Source organism: Symphalangus syndactylus, chromosome X (assembly GCF_028878055.3).
Source record: "Symphalangus syndactylus isolate Jambi chromosome X, NHGRI_mSymSyn1-v2.1_pri, whole genome shotgun sequence".
Classification (NCBI taxonomy): Eukaryota; Metazoa; Chordata; class Mammalia; order Primates; family Hylobatidae; genus Symphalangus; species Symphalangus syndactylus.
In genome coordinates this window covers 28608465-28627112 of record NC_072447.2, presented here as the reverse complement: position 1 = coordinate 28627112, position 18648 = coordinate 28608465, and the positions used below count along the sequence as shown (strand labels likewise).

At 35.7% G+C, this 18648-nt stretch overlaps 1 protein-coding gene across 3 annotated transcripts in view; it reads right to left on the bottom strand.

Moving 5' to 3' along the window:
* The window catches only part of GLRA2 (glycine receptor alpha 2), a 227814-nt gene extending 209373 nt beyond the window's left edge, over positions 1-18441 (bottom strand). For 2 of the 3 annotated variants that reach the window (XM_055267588.1, XM_055267589.1), the window contains exons 1-2: positions 17852-18441; positions 15509-15642 (exon numbers count right to left, since the gene is read on the bottom strand). In XM_055267588.1, the coding sequence (XP_055123563.1) occupies positions 15509-15642; positions 17852-17919 (202 nt within the window). In that variant the 5' untranslated portion in view covers positions 17920-18441. Of the gene's footprint in view, positions 1-15508; positions 15643-16777; positions 16798-17851 lie in introns of those variants that run through there. The other variant, XM_055267590.2, reaches the window with a different exon arrangement.
* Between the last annotated feature and the right edge of the window lie 207 nt (positions 18442-18648).

The following is an 18648-nucleotide window of genomic DNA, read 5'->3' as shown; positions in this document are numbered from 1 at the left end:
GAATGAGATAAGCTCAATCCTAACCTTCCTGAACTAGTCTAGGATGGAAAGAAATAGAGAAGCAACTAATCACAAGATAGACTCTAGACTGAGCACATAGGAAAGGTTGGGATTTGTAGTTTAAGAGAGGCTTTCTAGAGGAAATGACATTAACCTGAAGTCTGAGTAGAGAGTAAGCTGTTGGAAAGGCAGGAATGGTAGAGAGAAATGCAAGTGCCAAGCACCAGAAATAAAAGGTTTGAGGAATGGCAAATGGGGCATCGAGGCTGGAACATAGAATGGGAAGGTGTGGCTAGAGATGTGGAATGAAGATGTTGAAATTGACAATATAGATGCTTGGCTTTCCCACTTCCTTGTCTCATTTCCTCACTCTCTTATATGTCTCCCCTAATTGCTTATTCTTAATAAATCTCTTTTGCACAGGGTCTGCTTCTTGGAAACTCAACCTCAGACAGGTGTAGTAAAGAACCTAAACATAGAGACCTTTGTGAGGCATGTACGAGTGTATGCACTTTATCCAAAAATGATGAGAAGGCCTAGGAGAGTTTCAAGGGTCATGAGAGACCTAGAATATCAAGGATACTAGTATTTTGAGCTCTGCACTCCCTTGGGTGACAGCTCAGCTTCCTTTTTCTGTGCATTCAGATAAAGATATAGCCAATCAGGCACCCCAGAGCAGCTGCACTATGGATTTTCTAAAAAAAGTACAGGAGTTTATTTTTGATCTTAGCTTTCCTTTAGGATCTATTTATTATGCCATCTTTATTTCTTTGCCTTCTTTGCACCTGCCACATCACCCATCTAAAGTCAATAATATTTTTTAAAGGTGTCATTCTGTGATGTATATAGCATACGATGGACACTTTTTTTTAATACCCTCAAGTGCTTTGCTCTATCACTGAAGCAGATAATTTATTCTGGCATTTATATGAAAAGTTAGACACTGAGAGGGTACCTGCTTATTTGAGACTTTATGTATGCACGGTTTATTATGGCACATATTGTTAGCACATGGCTCCAAATTTTTATGTAATAATTATATTCTTTTCAATCTGTGGGGGAATGAGAGAGGCCCCATGATGAAGGAATAACTCAATCATGAAAGCTTCACATGTCAATCCACTCTTACTGAGCTTCACAAAGATTCCTTCAGCCAAACTACAGTGCTGTTAACTATACATTGGCACCTCTTAAATGAACTCATTCTGGGGGATGGAGGTGCTATAGAAGACTTTTTACCCAGGAGCCATTTGCAAACCCAGTTTCAACTGTAGGCAGAAAAAAAAATCCCACGTGTGTAATTATCCTATTTGCAGAGCTGGTTGACAAGTAGAATCGTGGAGTTTTCTCCTTCAGATAAGTGTATTCTTTTGCCAAGGAAATCCTTTTTTTAATGGGGTTTAGGATATTTGCCCCAAGTCACAAATTCATACACTCTGTGGAAAGCCCTGCGTGTTATAAACTTTGTTGGCATTCAGGAGGTCTATGGAACAGGAAGCCGCCTGCTGGGTTTTAAGTGGCAATATTTGCTCAGAATATTTGATTAAAGGATGCACTTAAATGAGGCATATGTGCATGATAAACAAACGTGAGTCAGAAACTTGGGGGAAATAAAAGGAACACATATTCCAGACTGTGGATAATTCCTTTTATGTTGGGAGAGCTAGAGAAATATGTCTGATAATATAGGATTAGTTTGATAAAGTTCACGTTAAGCATGCCACTGGTTACAGAGTGGGCACGGATTCTAGGAAATGAAATGGTAGTATTTCAGATAAAATAAATACTGAATAGTATGGCAACCTTATTAACAAACTGTGACCTTAAATTTTGGAGAGAACAGGTAGCCTGGCATTCATCTATTTAAAAAAGCCTTTGAAAAAAGTGAAATTTTCAGTGCCAGGGCTTCCCATTCACAAGGCATGACCCTGGGCATATGTAACATTTCCTTTCAAACAGGGATGATGTCTTAAATTTTTATATTTTGGGAAGACACTGTATATACTTCCTTTGGAAAGCAAATCTCAGGATTCCAAAGAAAATCTTATCCTCTTGTTCATATCCCTTGACATCTATAACTAATAATTCAGCAAAGCCACCTTCTCATACCCCAATATCTAATGACACCATCTGTCCCTTGGAAACGGAGAAGCTGTGACCCTGGAAGCAAGTGATAGCAAAGAATCTAAGTCAGGCACTCAGACTATATAAAACAAAATTTGAAGTCAAAGTAAGCAAATGTGTGCATGCCCAAATAACTTCTTTATAGTTAACCTTTATTCAGTTCTTCTTCAAGATGCAGTGTATCTAAGACTGCCAACCTCAATCAAAAGACAAACTTAATCGGTGCTGTGGTTTTAATGTGTCCCCCAAAGCTCATGTGTTGAAAATTTAATCCTCAATTCAATAATGTTGAGAGGTGATGCCTCTAAGAGATGATTAGGTCATGAGGGCTGTGCCCTCATGAATGGATTAATGTCATTGTCGTGGGAGTGGGTTAGTTCTCACTGGAATGGCTTCCTGATAAAAGGATGAATTCAGTCCCCTTCCCCTTCTTCCTTATGCCCTCTTGCCCTTCTGCTTTCTACCGTGGGATAATGCAGCAAGAAGACCCTCGCCAGATGCAGACTCCTCAGCCTTGGACTCCTGAGCCTCCAGAACTGTAAGAAATAAATCTCGACTCTTCAAAATTACCCAGACTGTGGTATTCTGTCATAGCAACACAAAATGCACTAAGACAATTGGTATCCCATTATCTGTGGACTGTACAGTGGAATACTAGCAATGCTAATGTCAACACTGTGGATACCCTGTCTCAAATAAAGGATTAGTTTGATATAGAATGTGTAGGGGCTCCATCACCAATGTGTTTTCATCTACTGTGTAAAATAAATGACATGAATCAGGAGCCATTGATTAAGTCTGAGGTGGCATCACTATTTCCCTACCCCTACTCTGTTATTTATCTCTTCCTAAGAGCCTGGAGTGAGAAGAAGGAAGAAAAAAAATCATGCTTTCTTACTTGACAAACACTCTCAGAGAAAGCATGGAGGAGGAACTAGTAATTTAAAAGTATATATTATATTTAAGAATATCTATATATAATCATCCTTTCCCCAAGACATTTAGTGATATTTCAAAGACATTTCGTTTTCTGCATCCATCTTCATTGCAAACAATTTTCAATAGTTTTTCCTTGGAATTTATATATTGACGTATATGAAACATTATCATTTTTAAGCAGAGAAACTTAGAATGATTTAATACTAATAAATAGGAAGTTAATCTTAAATCTGCACAAGTTATTTAAGATAAATATTTCATAATTTCAATTTTAAATGAGATTTTTGGTATAGATTTAAATTTTTTAAATTTCATTGCAAGGAAGGAAGTGATGGAAAAAATATTCTCAGCAAATGAGTGGAAATTGCACAACTACAAGATTTACCCATTTTTGAAAGCTGCCTGAAAAAGAAGACAGCAATCCAAAAGAAAATTCTTCATACAGGTATGAAACTTTGTCATATACTGCTGAAGAAATGTCTCTAATTCAAGGTTAAAGGTCACTTGTTTAAATGTATATATTTGTCAGCTTTTGTAAATCATAAAGACAAACAGTAGGTGATTATTAGATCCAAGTATTTTGATGTACTGACTAATTTCTTTTCTCTATGCTTTTCAAAATGCCACTGTTTGTTTATTTATTCATGTAGATGAAGCAGGAGAAAAATAGACTGCAATAATATTCTAACTTGTAGAGTAATTCTCTTGTGGCCTCATAATGCTAATGTTGACCATGAATCAAAATGAAAGCCTCATTTACTGAATGCCGGGCCCTTCTCACTCTTATGAATATTCTCTTTCTGGCAAATTATTATATTTTATGTATATTTAAGTTCCCCATCATCATCATCTATTTTCATGGCAAAATTTGTTTAGGTTTCTGGATTTTACCAAAACTACATTTTCCAAAATATTCCATAAAACACTGGTTCTCCAGGATGTTACTCATGATAAGGAATCTGTGATCAAGTGAACATCAGGCAGACCCCTGTGTAAAAAGTGTTTTTAAAATATTTATTTGTGTATTTATTTTTACTACATATTTTCTCACAACTTTTTAATATGCTAATGGATATTAAGTCTCTCTCAGAGGATGTTTTGCAGAATTTCCTATACTTATTTTACATTTAAAAACTTAGAGAACATTTCATGGACTAGAGTTTTGGGAAACATCTTTGGCCAGATGCTGAATTAAACAAACTTGGTAGCTACATTTCCCAGAAGCAGCCTTTGTACATGAATTTGCTACCTCCAAACCAAGAGCAAGGCAAAAATTGTTAATAGCTTATTTCTTCAGTAATCTCCTCATAAGTTTCCAGGATCTTCCCTGCAATAACAATTCTGAATGAAATATTGGGAGTTGAAATAACATAGAGAGAACTGTTAAAAATGCTGGACAGAATTAATAATTTCCCAGAAAGGAAACATCATTATCTAGGAAGATTGGGTGCATCCCAGTTCTCTGGGTGAGTCAACAATTTACAAAAGGATATACCCAAAGATATTAATTTAGACTATTAGAACCAGGGACCATCAAAGTTAGAAATGAAGTAGAGAGACATCTTGCTTGTTCTGTCCTTTTTTTTTTTTTTTTTTTTTTTTGTGCAGATGACAAGAGTGACTCCCGAAGAGGTTAAGTGGCATACTCCAGGTCATAACTGTCAAAACTGGAGTTAAAATCAGGCCTCATGAGTCTCAATTTAGATATTTTTTTTCTCTTGTGGGATTTTCCCCCTTCATTTCATAAAACAATATAGGCACATAGGATCTTGGGAAAAATACTATAAAGAAGGTATCGTCCTTCTGATATAAGGGCAAAAATGTCTTATTCTAGTCCTATAGGTCTTAACCTATAGGGAGTAATGACTTTGTTAAAGTTGTAAACTTAAAATAAAATCCTAAGCCCCTACTGACTGAATGGACCCTCTTGTAGCCAAGGGGACTCTAGAAAAACCTTAAAATTGAGTTCCCAGCCACAACAGGACAGGAGGTTAGACACAACTCATTATACCTCCTCTCTTTTGGGGTTTAGACACAACAACTGACCAGCACTAATGTTAAAGTAGAGATCTTAAGACTGACAGAACAGACTCTTTGTGGCAATGAGATACGAAATTATATACAGGACCTAAAACCATGCTAGGCAAGGGGTAAGTCATGCACCCCTACACTTAAAGAATAAACTATGTTCTAACTGCCACAAGGTTGTTTTTTTTTTTTTCTTCTCTAGCAGTTAAATAAGGACTGGTCTCAAGATAGGCAATATTAAAACAATTAGAACTCATCCAGTTCACAGATGCTAACTGATCCCGTTCCATCAACCATAACTACAGCTTTGACCGGACAAGAGACTGATGTCAGTAACTTTCTCCTAATAAGAAGACCACCAACCATGGACTGATGATTCTGGCTGGTTTAAAGAGATCACTGTTGCGTGCCTCTGTGTCCTAAAAAGGCCTTTTGACATATAGGCCCTAATTGTAAGACATTTAAGTGTTAAGTCTCCACCTCAAAGTGAACATGGGTTGTATGTTACATGCATGTTTGCTTTATACACATGCATCAGAACCACCTTTGTGAATATTCATAGCCTTCTGTAACCTGTTGAATATGTATGTTTAGCCAACCTGTTCAACATAAAGCTCCTATCCCAACCATTCCTCCTTTGAAGTGCCTGTCTCTGGTCTTGTCCAAAGACATGCTTCCCAGGCTGCAGGATGGTCACCTTGCAGACTATAACCCTTTACAAGAAATAAAGTCTCCTTTCCTTTTCCAAATTTATAGATTTAAGTTGACAAAATGATACTCCAAGATCCCATCATCCATATATTCTGTAGATGGAGAGGTGTGGGCCCAGGATTTGCCTTTTTAACCAGACTCTCAGGTGGCTTTGAAGCAGGTCTTCTGAAAAACATGGCTTGAGAAACACATCTGGTTGGTTGCTAATTTGTTTTAGTATTAAATCCTAGATCCTTTGATTTGGCATACTACATACAAACTTATGTAATAAACCAGAATTAATTCAAAGGAAAAAGTAGAATATGAGAAATCCATTGTGAGCACCGTACATTATATTTATAAATTTTCCTGAATCACATCATCTAACTTGAGTTAAGTTTGGTTTGCCAAATGTGTGCCTCATTCACTTTTCAGAGACTCTGAGGTTCAAATATAAATAAACAGATCCCTTGTTTTCTGAATACATTTATTTGGGTGGTGGGAAATGGGCAAAATGCTTTTTCTAATAGAAAGCCTGATAAAAAAAATCTTGACTCTTGTTGGTCATGAAGTGGATATTAGAAATCAACATCTTGAAGTATTTAAATGCAAATAAATTAGAAGAAGATACATTATATTACCTTCTATGTATGTTTGGCTTAAAAATGAAGTAAAAATTGTGTGGTAAAGTAGTCTTGGGCTTTTCCTAACGTAGGAGAATTGCCAAGATAAGTAGCTGTATTTCAAGTGTGATAATCAAACCAGCCAAGGAGTGGGAAATGAGCAACTGTTCCCAGAACTCTCCATTTCCTGGAAATGCGCACTACTCTGCCCCTGGTCTTCATGCCTTTTTAACCCCTTACCCAATCTTTTCTTCTAACACCCTTTCTCAAGGTCTATGCAGAGCAAAAGAGCATGAAGGGAAAGAATTTATCTCAAAAATGCTTCCCCAGAGAGACTTGGCATTAAATCTTCTGCTCAAATCCAAACCCACAACACATCCCAGCATGGGGAGCCTTGAGGGAATTACTGTAGGGACAAGCACATTAATATTAGCAAATATATTAAATCAGACAGAAAGGAAACTGTATTAATTATTTTCGTATGCTCCACAGGAAGATCTCTCTTTTTTTTCTCCCTCCGCGTCTCTCTGTATCCCTCGCTCTCTTTTTCCTTTCTTTCTCTCCCCTCTGTCTCTTCCTGTCTTTCTCTCTTTATTTCTAGTGCCCCCTCCCTTTCCTCCCCACCTTGCACCGTCCCCAGTTCCGTCCTTCTTTCTCTTTCTCTCGCACACACATATACACCAATCCATTTATTGCACCTCTTCCTGTTTTCTATTTAGGAGACAGAACAATCACATTACACTACATTTCTCTCTCTTCTCTGCTTTTGGGGATAGCACTTATCTATTGGGATAATACATCCAAATGGTCTCCAGACTGATCAAAGAAGGCTTACTAAATTTGTCATCAGTGTTGGAGACGTTTGCTCAACCACCTGAATGGTGAGGGGTGGGTTTGCTCATAAGTTGACATTTGTGCTGGTTGTCTTCCATTTCCCCACCCCAACCCCTCTCTTCTCTTCTATTCTCTGTACCCTAGGAAGCTGTCCTTCAGGGTTTGTATCAATGGGCTCCCTTGCTCTCCGACTGTTAGTTGAATCTGGCTAATGAAAGGCTCCCACAGGAGAGTGGAAAACAGGAGGAGGGCAAGGTCTGGATATTTATTCCCAGGCTTACTTCCTGCTAGGATAGCACAAATGGACTACATTCCTCCACAGGTTTCATTAGGTGACCCTTCTATATAGCTGCCTTCACCAGGTTCTGGTAATCACTCCCTCCCTTGCTTCTTCAGTTCTGTTGATAGTCCCAGAATACTACACTCTCCCTTTAAGGGTTGTTTTTTCTCTCACACCATTGAAATGTGTGGTCTCTTTCCTGCAAATATCCTGGATAATAAGCATTCAACCTACAAATTATATTCCAGTTTTTATTTAAGTGAGATAGTAATAGTAAGAACTGACATTTAAAAGCTTAAATTTCTATTTACCACTCTATACTTAGCACCTAACAATGGTGCCTAGCACATGGTGACTAGTCACTAATTATTTATTAAAAGAATTAACAAATTAACTGTGTTTTTAGACTCAAATATAAAGATATAAAACCATTACATGTAATTCTTTGTGCCTACATTTATGCTCCCTTGCCACAAATTTATTCTATTGCTTTGACAGTGCATAGGCAAGTGTGGCTTTTCTTCCCCACAAGAAAAAAATATGTTCCACCCTCATCAGAAGAAAAGAAAAAATAGAAAACAAGACTTATCCAGTCACATACATACTTCACAGATAGGTGAAAATGCCTTTTCTCAAATGATAATTGCCTATGGACTTTTCATACTTTGACTGAATCCAGAATTTATTTTGCCCTTTGGATGAGTATACAGAGCCACTATTTGGTGTATCATATTAATAATGGAATGGTGGATACGCAAACCATAGCATGAGTCAAAGAAAGGGTCCAGCTTCTCTCTTGTATTTGCCTCATAACCACTTTGGTTGGCTGGCCAAACTAGACTCCAAGTGAGTAACCTAGTGACTTTGTTCTTACATGTACTGCACACATTAGAATATCCATTTAAGGCCTATGCCTTTTGCTCATATGCTTCCTTTAGTGGCTTCTGCATGGCTGAAAGTATCTGTGGTCAGTCATAAGTGTGCAGAGTAGCTGTCTCAGGAAAGAAGTCAATGAGCAAACACTTCATGCAACAGTCAGGACAGCATCCTAGGCCTTAATTCCAAAGGGAGCCCAGAATGCTTCCAAAGACGTTGTTATTGAGGCTTCGTCAAACATAGTTCCATTTTTAAGACCCTGTTCCACAATGTCTGAGCAACACACCAAGAAAAATATCCAACACCATCAAGAACAAACTAATGACTATTTTTTCCTCACTCTAAACCTAACTGCCCCAACTGAACACATTATACTGTCCATTCATTGAGCACCAAGAGACCTGAATATTGATGCCATTTAAGTCTCAGATTATCAGCAAAATTGACTGAATTATCCTTCAGGACATGGAGGACCAGCAAGCTCTATAAACTAAGGATAAAATATTTAAGTTCATTCAATAATGAAAATTAAGGATATGGGGTCACCCAGAATCAACCAAGGAGCAATGCAGTACTTTCTCAAAGACTAAATTATGGGCTTCCATTTCTGGTACGCTTAACCTGCCATGTTGTGAAACCAAATGCTCTCTTTTAAATACTTCTTCTAAAATAGGAAATCATCTCAGTACTATTGTGCAGTGAACCTTGCAACTATAGTAACTGGACAAGAAAATACATCAGAAATGGCAGTCATATTATCTTCAGTTAAATTTAAGGTCCTCCTTTATAGGACTAAGTTAAATTTGTTCTATTTCTCTTACTTGGTTTATTTTTTAAAATGAGTCCAAGAAAATAATCAGAGACGGGATATGAATGGGTAAAGATAATTCCTTCCCACAAATGGCTCCCTCTTTGTTTTATATTTAGGAATATGAAATAGCCGTTTCAGGTTGGAAATTTACCCACTGAACTAATAAAAGGAAAACCAACTGAGGCATATGACATCTACATTATGGTTACTCTGGTAGGAATCTAAGATGCCCGAATTTCTCTAACTTGTTTCTTTCCATTTAGAAAATTAAGCAGCTGTTTTCACAATACACAGTAAGTGTTGGCTATGAAAGAAAAATGGTGGAATTGCAGTAATAACTCAAATTATCTGTGTAATAGTAACAGTTGAAAACAAATAATTCATGCTCATGATATCATTTGTTCCTCAGTACAACCCAAGTGAGGTAGGTAAAGGCAGAAGAAAACCTGAGGCACAGGTAGGTGAAGACATCTTTTCTCAAAAATGGCTGAACCAGGACATGAACCTAGGTCTTCTGGATCCAAGTTCAGGGCTCTTTCCACTATACTACCCTGTCACCGTGGAATGAAAGACATGATGACAAACTTACTGCAATGTGCTTTACCAGGGTGCATTAGGATGCTGTAGATGCCTTCTTGATGCCACTTCAAATCCCTGAGAAACCTTGTGGATCCATAGTAGGAGCCTAGTATATACAAATGTGTTGGTTGGTGTTCATACAGCACATAAAAGCTGTATGAACACCAACCAACACATTTGTATAATAAATTGTGACACAGCCAGTGATTTTTGAGGTTCAAAAATCTTCATCAATATTGTCTCTGAACGAAACTATCATATATGTTTCCCTTTGTTACTCCCAGCCTTTTAATAACCATTTTCCCCTATCGTCTTGTTTTCTAATGCCTTGCACCACCAATATTCTTCCCCAATGCCAGACTACAACCAAATACTCTCATTCAAATTATGGAGTAAAAGACTAATTGGGCTTACTGTCATTTCCATCAAGTGGTTTTAATGTGAAATAAAATCTTTAATCTAAGAACAGAAGCAACAGTGCTGTAATTTTAGTCATTCTAATAGCAAGCTAGGTTAGAATAGTTATTGGGCAAGGGATTTCTTTCAAGGGCTTGGGTACTATTGAAATCAGGCCACGTACATGTTACTGCACTTAAAGTAAGAGTGACACTGACTCTAATCTGCCACCATGGACCGTACTACCCAAGAGAGGCACTCCCTTGAGCTTTACCTCTCTAGAAGTGCTTAACAATTAATTACGCTTTTGAATTGGAAATACATGTAATGACGAGCATTCAAGAAGCATGCAGAGAAAAGTAACTTTTCTTCCTACCCCTGTCTCCCTGGCATCCAGTCACCTTTCTCAGAAGCACCTGATATTTCCACTCTCTTGTGTATCTTTTAGGGACATTCTATTGCATATACAAACACAGCATTTGTGCATATATATAGACATACTAATATATACATAGTCCCCCATGCTATATGTACTTTGCAAGGTAATTTTATAATAATTTGTCCTAAAATAAATCTATTCTTCCTTTCCTTCTTTCTATTCTCCCTTAGTTGTCCTTTAATTTCTTCAGTGAATGGTTCCCACTGATAACTATAGCCTATGTATTTAGCCAAGAGTAATTGCCCTAATGGGAGTGTCAACTGTCTCGGAATTGGGCTTAGTTCTAGGCCATTTTAAAATGACTGCTTTCATAATTAAAAGATAATGTCTCAAAAAATCATATGCTGTATTCTTATCATTTTTAAGGTTTTATAATTGACAACTCTGACTCATACTTGACATTCATAGACACCTGAAAACTCTTTTTTCTGTATACTTTTTAACAATGACTCTCATATTATGTTTCAATGTGGGCTTAGTGCCATTAGGGCTTTTTTTCATCTCAGCCATTAAAGAGTGATTTACCTCAGGCCTCTTGATTAATTAAGGGAGACCTAGAATTAAGGGAGAATACGAATTCTTCTGTGAGGAAGGTAACTGTCAAGCAGATAATCCAGATAATTCCATAATCACGTCCAAGGTGATTTATAATTGAACCAATTACTGTCTGTATTTTCTAATAAAACCACAATGTCAGCATGACCATGAAGTTACTTTTTCAGGTGCCTGGAGGCTTCTGCTACTTTCTGCACTCAGGCACAATGCTTCTGATACTTGCAAGCATTTTGGACTTCTTTCTCAGGTTCCATAGTAATGTCTAATGCCTACCAGGCTGATCAAAGAAATGGTGATGCTGGGGTTGCATTATCACTAACTGAAAGAAGTACCCTTTCCAACTGTCCCTGCTGGACGCTTGTGCTCAAGCACCTTCTACAGGGGTTGGTATTCACAACATTTGAACTTTAGCTCCACTTGGCTACAGACATGATCATTTTCCAGGGGCAAAATCTGAAGACCTCTGGTTTCATGGAAGTGGATCTATGATACTTGAAACACCTCTTGAACTGCTAGCTCTTTGGAAATTGCAGAAAAACATATTTCAGGCAAATGTAGGTTTTAATGTCACACATTACACTTGCCAACTTAGGTCTCTAGATGTGGGAAAAAATAGTGTGCATGGCAGGCACAAAGAAATGGAATGAATAATTATCTCCTGGCATTATCTACTCTAGATTCTATCCCAAAAAGAATGTTTTAGTGAAATGTATTTATTCACATTGGGATGAAAACTAGGATGTAACGCTAAGTTAATTTTATTTTCAAAGAAAATTTCATTAAAATAGATAAAGGCTTTGTTTCAAAAAGAAAGACACAGAACTAATGCATTTTGCCCAGATTTGAACATTTCATTAAAAGCCTAATGTTTAAAGTGCATTTTCAAGGTACAATAATACTGACAGAACAATATCTGATAGGATGATGGAATAACACCACGATAAATCAACTGAAAATGAGACAAATCACCTAAGTGGGGAAAGAGGCTCATCTCTTGATATAGAATCAACATTTACCATGGTTTCAGAACCAGGTAATTGTGAATCATATAGCTTGTGTTTTTATCTGAATTGAGGATTTTCATTAAATGTATATTTTGACAAGATCTGAAACAGGTCCCTATGGATCTTATAGATAAAATTCAATTGACAACTCTGATTCATGACTTTGTTTGTACACTTGTGCTTCAACACATCAGAAAAGCTATTTTTTCCCTATAGTTTCTAAAAATGTCTCTCAATTACAGAGTCTAAGTCTGAATCATCTCTGGTGGTTATCTTTTCTAGCTTACATCCATTTTTCCTTCATATATATGCCCATTATGACATCTTTCAAAGCCCATCAGGGATATGGAATAGACATGTAATATTTTACTGACTTGGAAGTATACAGGAAAAATTCTTTCCAATAAGAAAAATTATACTTATGCATTTCTTTTTCCCTTGCCAATGCAGGGCAGCAAGGAAAACAGAGAAATATGCTAATATTTAACAAGAATTCTAGAATAACCATTCTGTTTACCTTAGTGGCCCATATTTGGCTCTTGATTTTATTCTGGTGGTCAAATTTTGCCCGTCTATCTTCTTATCAGTCACCGTTATTTTAATTGTCAACATCATCATCACTATCATGTTTATAGTCATCATAGAAAATTGCTTTTTCACATTTACAGGGAGACCGTCACTATTCTATATGCAATCACATTTCCTAATCTCCCTTCATTTCTACCGACTATATTAAATTCCTCATTGATACATTGCTAATCAACTATGGTAAGTATTATAGTGTTTATCTAAGCCTCCTCCTTGTTACAAGTTCCCTATTTTCTCTGTCTTTTCTTTCCTTCTCTTCACCTCAGCTAAGATCATCTTTGCTTGCCACTATGACTACTGGCTGGTCTCTCAAAAGTTACCACCCTCACATTCTACTACAACAACTAGTTGGAAGCACTAATCTTCATTAACTGATCTACCTTTTCCTCTCTGTCTTGGTTCTGATTTCCTTATCCTGGAGAAAAGGATCACTTATTTTCCCTACACTACCAATATTTTATGTATGTACATATATATAAAATAAGGTACTTCCCTGCCCTCTCAGATGTGGTGTGAGAATGGATCGATAGAATATACATATGTAGAAGGATCATATTAGACATATAAATTCCATGGGAACATCAAGAAAAAATTATTGTAGTCTAAAATAATGGGGAGTGTTTTAAATCCAGGAATAATCAAGCTCCCCCAAATGAAGAGAACTTTGGGAGAGTCAGATAATTGATCTGATATAAATGGTCTATGTAAATAAATTTTATGAAGAGGTAGCAGTGTTCATTGAAGTGGAGAGTTAAAGGGAGAGGGAGATAAAACTCAATGAATCCCACTAATGTTAGAGTCTTCTGTGATATCCACCCCATTTCTTTTTTGTAAGTCATTAAAATATCCTGTACTTAGACTTGTAAGTAGTAGATAGATCGAAAAAGACATGGCCACACTTTGCTGAACCTGACATTCTCCTCATTTATTTATCCTTTGGAACCATGATAAATATCATTTCCCAAAGGTGATATTCCTGGAAGAACCAGGAAAAAATTGGATGTGGAAATGATGGCTCATTCTTGTGCGGTCACTTAAAGTAGCAATGTCAACATGGGTGTTTGTTTTATTACTCTTTGTACTTTGCTGCCCTTTTGAAAAAGTATTTCTAGAAAGAAATGAATAACAGCTATGAAACAAGATGCTTGTAAACTTGAAACAATTTTCCATCTCTGGACCTTCTCTATAAAGCTTTCCATGAATATCTTAATAGGAAATTATCTTTCCATTTCTTGGAATCCTGTAGCAATTTACCTATATTTCCTAATGGTACTTTCCTATTTCTATCTAATAGTAAAAGTATTCAGGTAACATCTCCTCCCTCCACTAAAATTTTTGATAGAAGCACCTAAACTGTTTCATCTCCCAGTTTTACAAAGCACCTAACAGTTAGTATTTCGCAGATAGTCCAGACTCAAAAGTTGTTGAATGGCTTAGTGGATAAATAGATGAATGAGCAATCCCATTGAAAGCTGGTTCTCAGTTTGTTACTCACAAGATTTTATTTCAAATATTGACTTCCAAAGCAATGACCACAAAATTAAGAAATGGGATGAACATGAAGATCTTTTTTTTTTTTTTTTTTTTTTCAGAAACATTTATCTCTGAATGTAGTTCAGTTGTCTCTCTTGGAGATACTTAAAAAATACTATTTCGCCAAAATTCTGACATATTTGTTTATAAAATATGCCCATATCTGGGTATATTCAGAGGTGTAACATTTAAAGAAGAAATGAATTTAAAATTTAGTTTTCATGCTTATATTTGCCAATAATAAAAGTTAATCAACAATGAAGAAAAGTGTGCCATTAAATTGCTAATAAACCAAAGTAAGCAATGCATGAATTGCTACATAATATCCAGAACATTATAGGTTTCTCGTTTTACAAAATGTTATAAACACTTCACTATGCATTATGTTAAATTTCATTACGGGAAAAAGACAACATCACTTAAACTATGTATTTAAAAATTAAAGCGTCAACATGATTCAGTTATTAGTAACTGATTCTTATTCATTTTTTTCTGATTCAGAATAAAAATAAACTATATTTAAAAAGCATTTCTGCAGACTATTAACTATATTTTTGTAATGTTCAACAAATAAAAACAAAAAAATATTGGTTTGCTTCTAATTGAACAAAGAAAGTATCCACCATCTTCGACATGTGCACTTTAAAATTCTGTGATCTTTGTTGATTTCAAATAAACAATTTCAAATAAACAATGAGAATGCTTAAACAAAAGAGAACAAAAAATTAGAACCTCTTCTTACAAAGTCTAAAAATTAAAGAGGCCTGAAAGTATGTAAAGTGGCATATTTTATAGAGATTTAAACTCTACTTTGATGTAGGTAGTTAAAATCAAAACCAAATATTTTGGAGTGACCATTGGATCTTGCATGCATCCTGGTAGATATTCAAGCAAGTCAAGTCTATCACTTGCTCTTGTATTCACTTTCAGCCACACTCCCACTTAAGAAAAAATAGGGACTATGGCCATAATTTATGACACTAGTTTTATTCATGAAGTAGAACACAAACAAGGAAAGTTTTCAAATGTGGGAAGTGACAGGTAAAATGAAAATATCAGTAACTAATGCAAAAGAATACCAAAATAAAATGAACACTATATTTGTCATTTTCATTTTATAATTAAAAGCCCTGAAAATGTTTTTCAGTTAACTATTCAAACATCTAGAAGATTTCTCAAAGGCTTAACGTAAGTTTAAGTGGAACCTACCTTTAAAATTTGGCCTGATTCTTGCATCATATCCTGATGTCCTTCCCATTAACTTGTCCAAGAAATCTGAAGGAGATAGGGTCTGTGAAGGTTGTTTTCCAGACCTGGAGTCATGGTCTTTGCAGAAAGCCGTCCTAAACACATCATTAACTCTTTTAGCAACAATTTCATTTGCATCCCTTGAGAGCTAATGCTCACTGCATTTTTAACATTACATTTTGGTAAAGATATTTGATACGTTAGTATGAAGAAAACTAGAAAAATCCAACATGGCACATGTATACATACGTAACAAACCTGCACATTGTGCACATGTACCCTAAAACTTAAAGTATAATAATAAAATTTTAAATAAAAGAAAAATCCAAACTCTTTGGCCAACTTCTGAACTTGTACATGTTCTAAAGTTAACTTTAAATGATAAGAACTATAAATCCTGAGTCACATCACCCAGGTTTCCAAACTTTAACCATAAGATGTTCGAGAACAGACAATGTATTTAGTTTTAGGTTGTAGATTTTATGTATATATAGTTAAAACTATTTATTCAGAGAAATGAGATGATAATTTTTTTAATTCATGTGATTGTCTTAAAATCATTTCTATCTGACTTAAAAAAATGTTTCAGCATTTAAGCCCTAAATATAAGTCACCTACCTTTTATAAGAAATATATAATAAGATGCGCAGAACAAACTTATTATTCCATTGCTTATTTTTCCCATCTGCTAGTTCTAATCCAACTATCAACTGTTAATATTTTTCAATGTGATATCTAAAAGAGAACCTTCATTTGGACATTTCATTTCATTTTAAAATAGGTCAACAATGAGCATGTATATGACTTCTATTATCAGTTATTTATATATGAGCATTTAAATTGTTGACTCTCTAAAATATATTAATGAAAACACACTTCTAAATCATTTTGACTTTTTATCACCAAAACACTGAAGGTTGGTGAAAAATTTCTCAGATTTTCATTTTCCTGTTAAAAGTAATAAAGACCTTATTAAACATAGCATATTTGGTTTGTAGCAAAATTAATTATTTCACAATACATAGTGGTTAACTGAAATTTGTTCCCTAAAGTATATATTTTATAAGCTTTGTTTTCAATAGTTTAACAAAAAGTGTCTTATGAATTCTATCACTAAGAAAATACCACATTCTTGCCAGCTTTTCAAAGAAGGGTTATTCAAAATAAGTGCAAAGATGATAAATATTTTGTAGGAGTTAAAAATTGATATGATCATGCATAAATACTCACATTCTCATATGCAGATTCATCTGATTAATCAAGTATTATTTGATTATGATGGTGGTGGTGGTGAGGATGATGATGATGATGATGATGATGATTCTAATAAAAACCAGCCTATATTTTTTCTTAATCATAGTAGGAGGTGTAAACCTGAAAGGAACATAGTGGGTTTTCCCAGTATTCATAGCATTATTACTATGTGTTCCATTTATCTTGGTTCTGCGAAAAAATGCCATAAAATTTAATGAAAATTAAATTTAGAGTCCTATACTTTGTTGTAAGAGCATCTCCTGTCTCTGCTGAGCCTTCCATTCTCTGTTATTAGATGACTATTTCACTTACTGGTAATGATTTGATATTTTGAGGTATCAATTGATTTGACAACTATTTGTAAACTATGTAGAAAATGCAAGCATGAAAATAGTAATTTCTCACTTTTTAAAATTATGCATGCTCCACTTCTCATATGTACATAAATACAATTATGTCATATTAATTAAATTTTGGTAGGCAATCAATTTCCAAACAGATTGAATAGTAGAATATAGTAGTAAAAAGAAATTTTTGATATTTCAAGAAAATTCCTGAATTGTAGTCCTCATAGTATGCTTCTAGTTTCTGAAATATAACTGAAGTCCCAAGTTGGCTGAGAATTAGGGATCTTTTATATTTTATCTGAAATGAGCATGCTCCTGCCAAATTAATACAATCATCTTATATGAAAGACAATGCACCCAATAATCCCTTTAAATTACTTTCAGAAAAATTTGAAAGCAAAAATATCACCCTTATATAGAAAGGTAAAGAGCATGCAACTCATCAGACTACCTTAATATCACATTAGCTGTGAAAATGTGTGTTGAATTGCGTAGAGTGCGGCTATGCATCATAAAACTTGCTTTTGTGAAAATTTCCCACCCTCCCACTATTATTAGGCTTTTTAAATGAACAAAAGATATTTAACTTTCCTCTATAAAATTAAAATAATATAGTCCAGGGCACAGATAAATACATAACAATTACATGACACATTCTCTTTTAAACAATTTAAATATCAACATGCAAAGTCGTTTCACCTACCTGAAGTGGTTGGTCTCTAAGAAAAATGCAAACAAAGCTGTCAAAATGTTCACTAGCTGCCGGTTCATTCCTGTTTCTGTGTTGCTTGTGGAAAATATCCCGAAATGATTCCAGAAAGATGCTAGGACAAAGTATCTATTTATTGTCCAGATTCAGAATTTGGCAGGAACCTAGTTTCCTTGAAAATCAAAAAGAGATTTGGTTTTGTACAGTTTGCTGAGAAAAAAGAAAAAGTGCCAGTCCTGGGCATCATGGTCAGGTCAAACCGAGGCTTGGGACCATCAGTTAACCCAGAAAGACAAAGCCTCAGAACTGATGAATCCCCCAGCTGCTTTTCCTGAATAATAAAAATGCTGCTACCTTAATCGCATCACCATGCAAAGGGAGTTGGTGACAATGCCATGCTAGATAGCTGTGGCTTTTGTTTTATATCTTTTCTGTTTAGCAAAGCCCTTTTTCTAGAAAATGTTTTCTTTTAAAAAGAAGTTGTAAATGAGAGAGACGAAAGGACTCTGCGCGCTGGAGTGGGTGGGGGGAAGAGGGAAAAATTGCTGAGATCCTGTGCTGGAATGAGGGCTATAGAAAGAGACGGAGACGTGATCTTACCCAGCCTATAAATTTCAGCACTCGGACAGCTCCAAGCTCTGAAGTGCGCATGTTTCCTTTTTCGGTTGCTTGGGGCGGGGGTCGGGGAAAAGCATTCAAGAGGGGACGTGCCTGCTGTTCGAAGGCAAAGAGTGACTGGCCGTTCAGCGAGGGGGTACTGAAGGGGGTACGATGACAGCAAGAGGAGAACA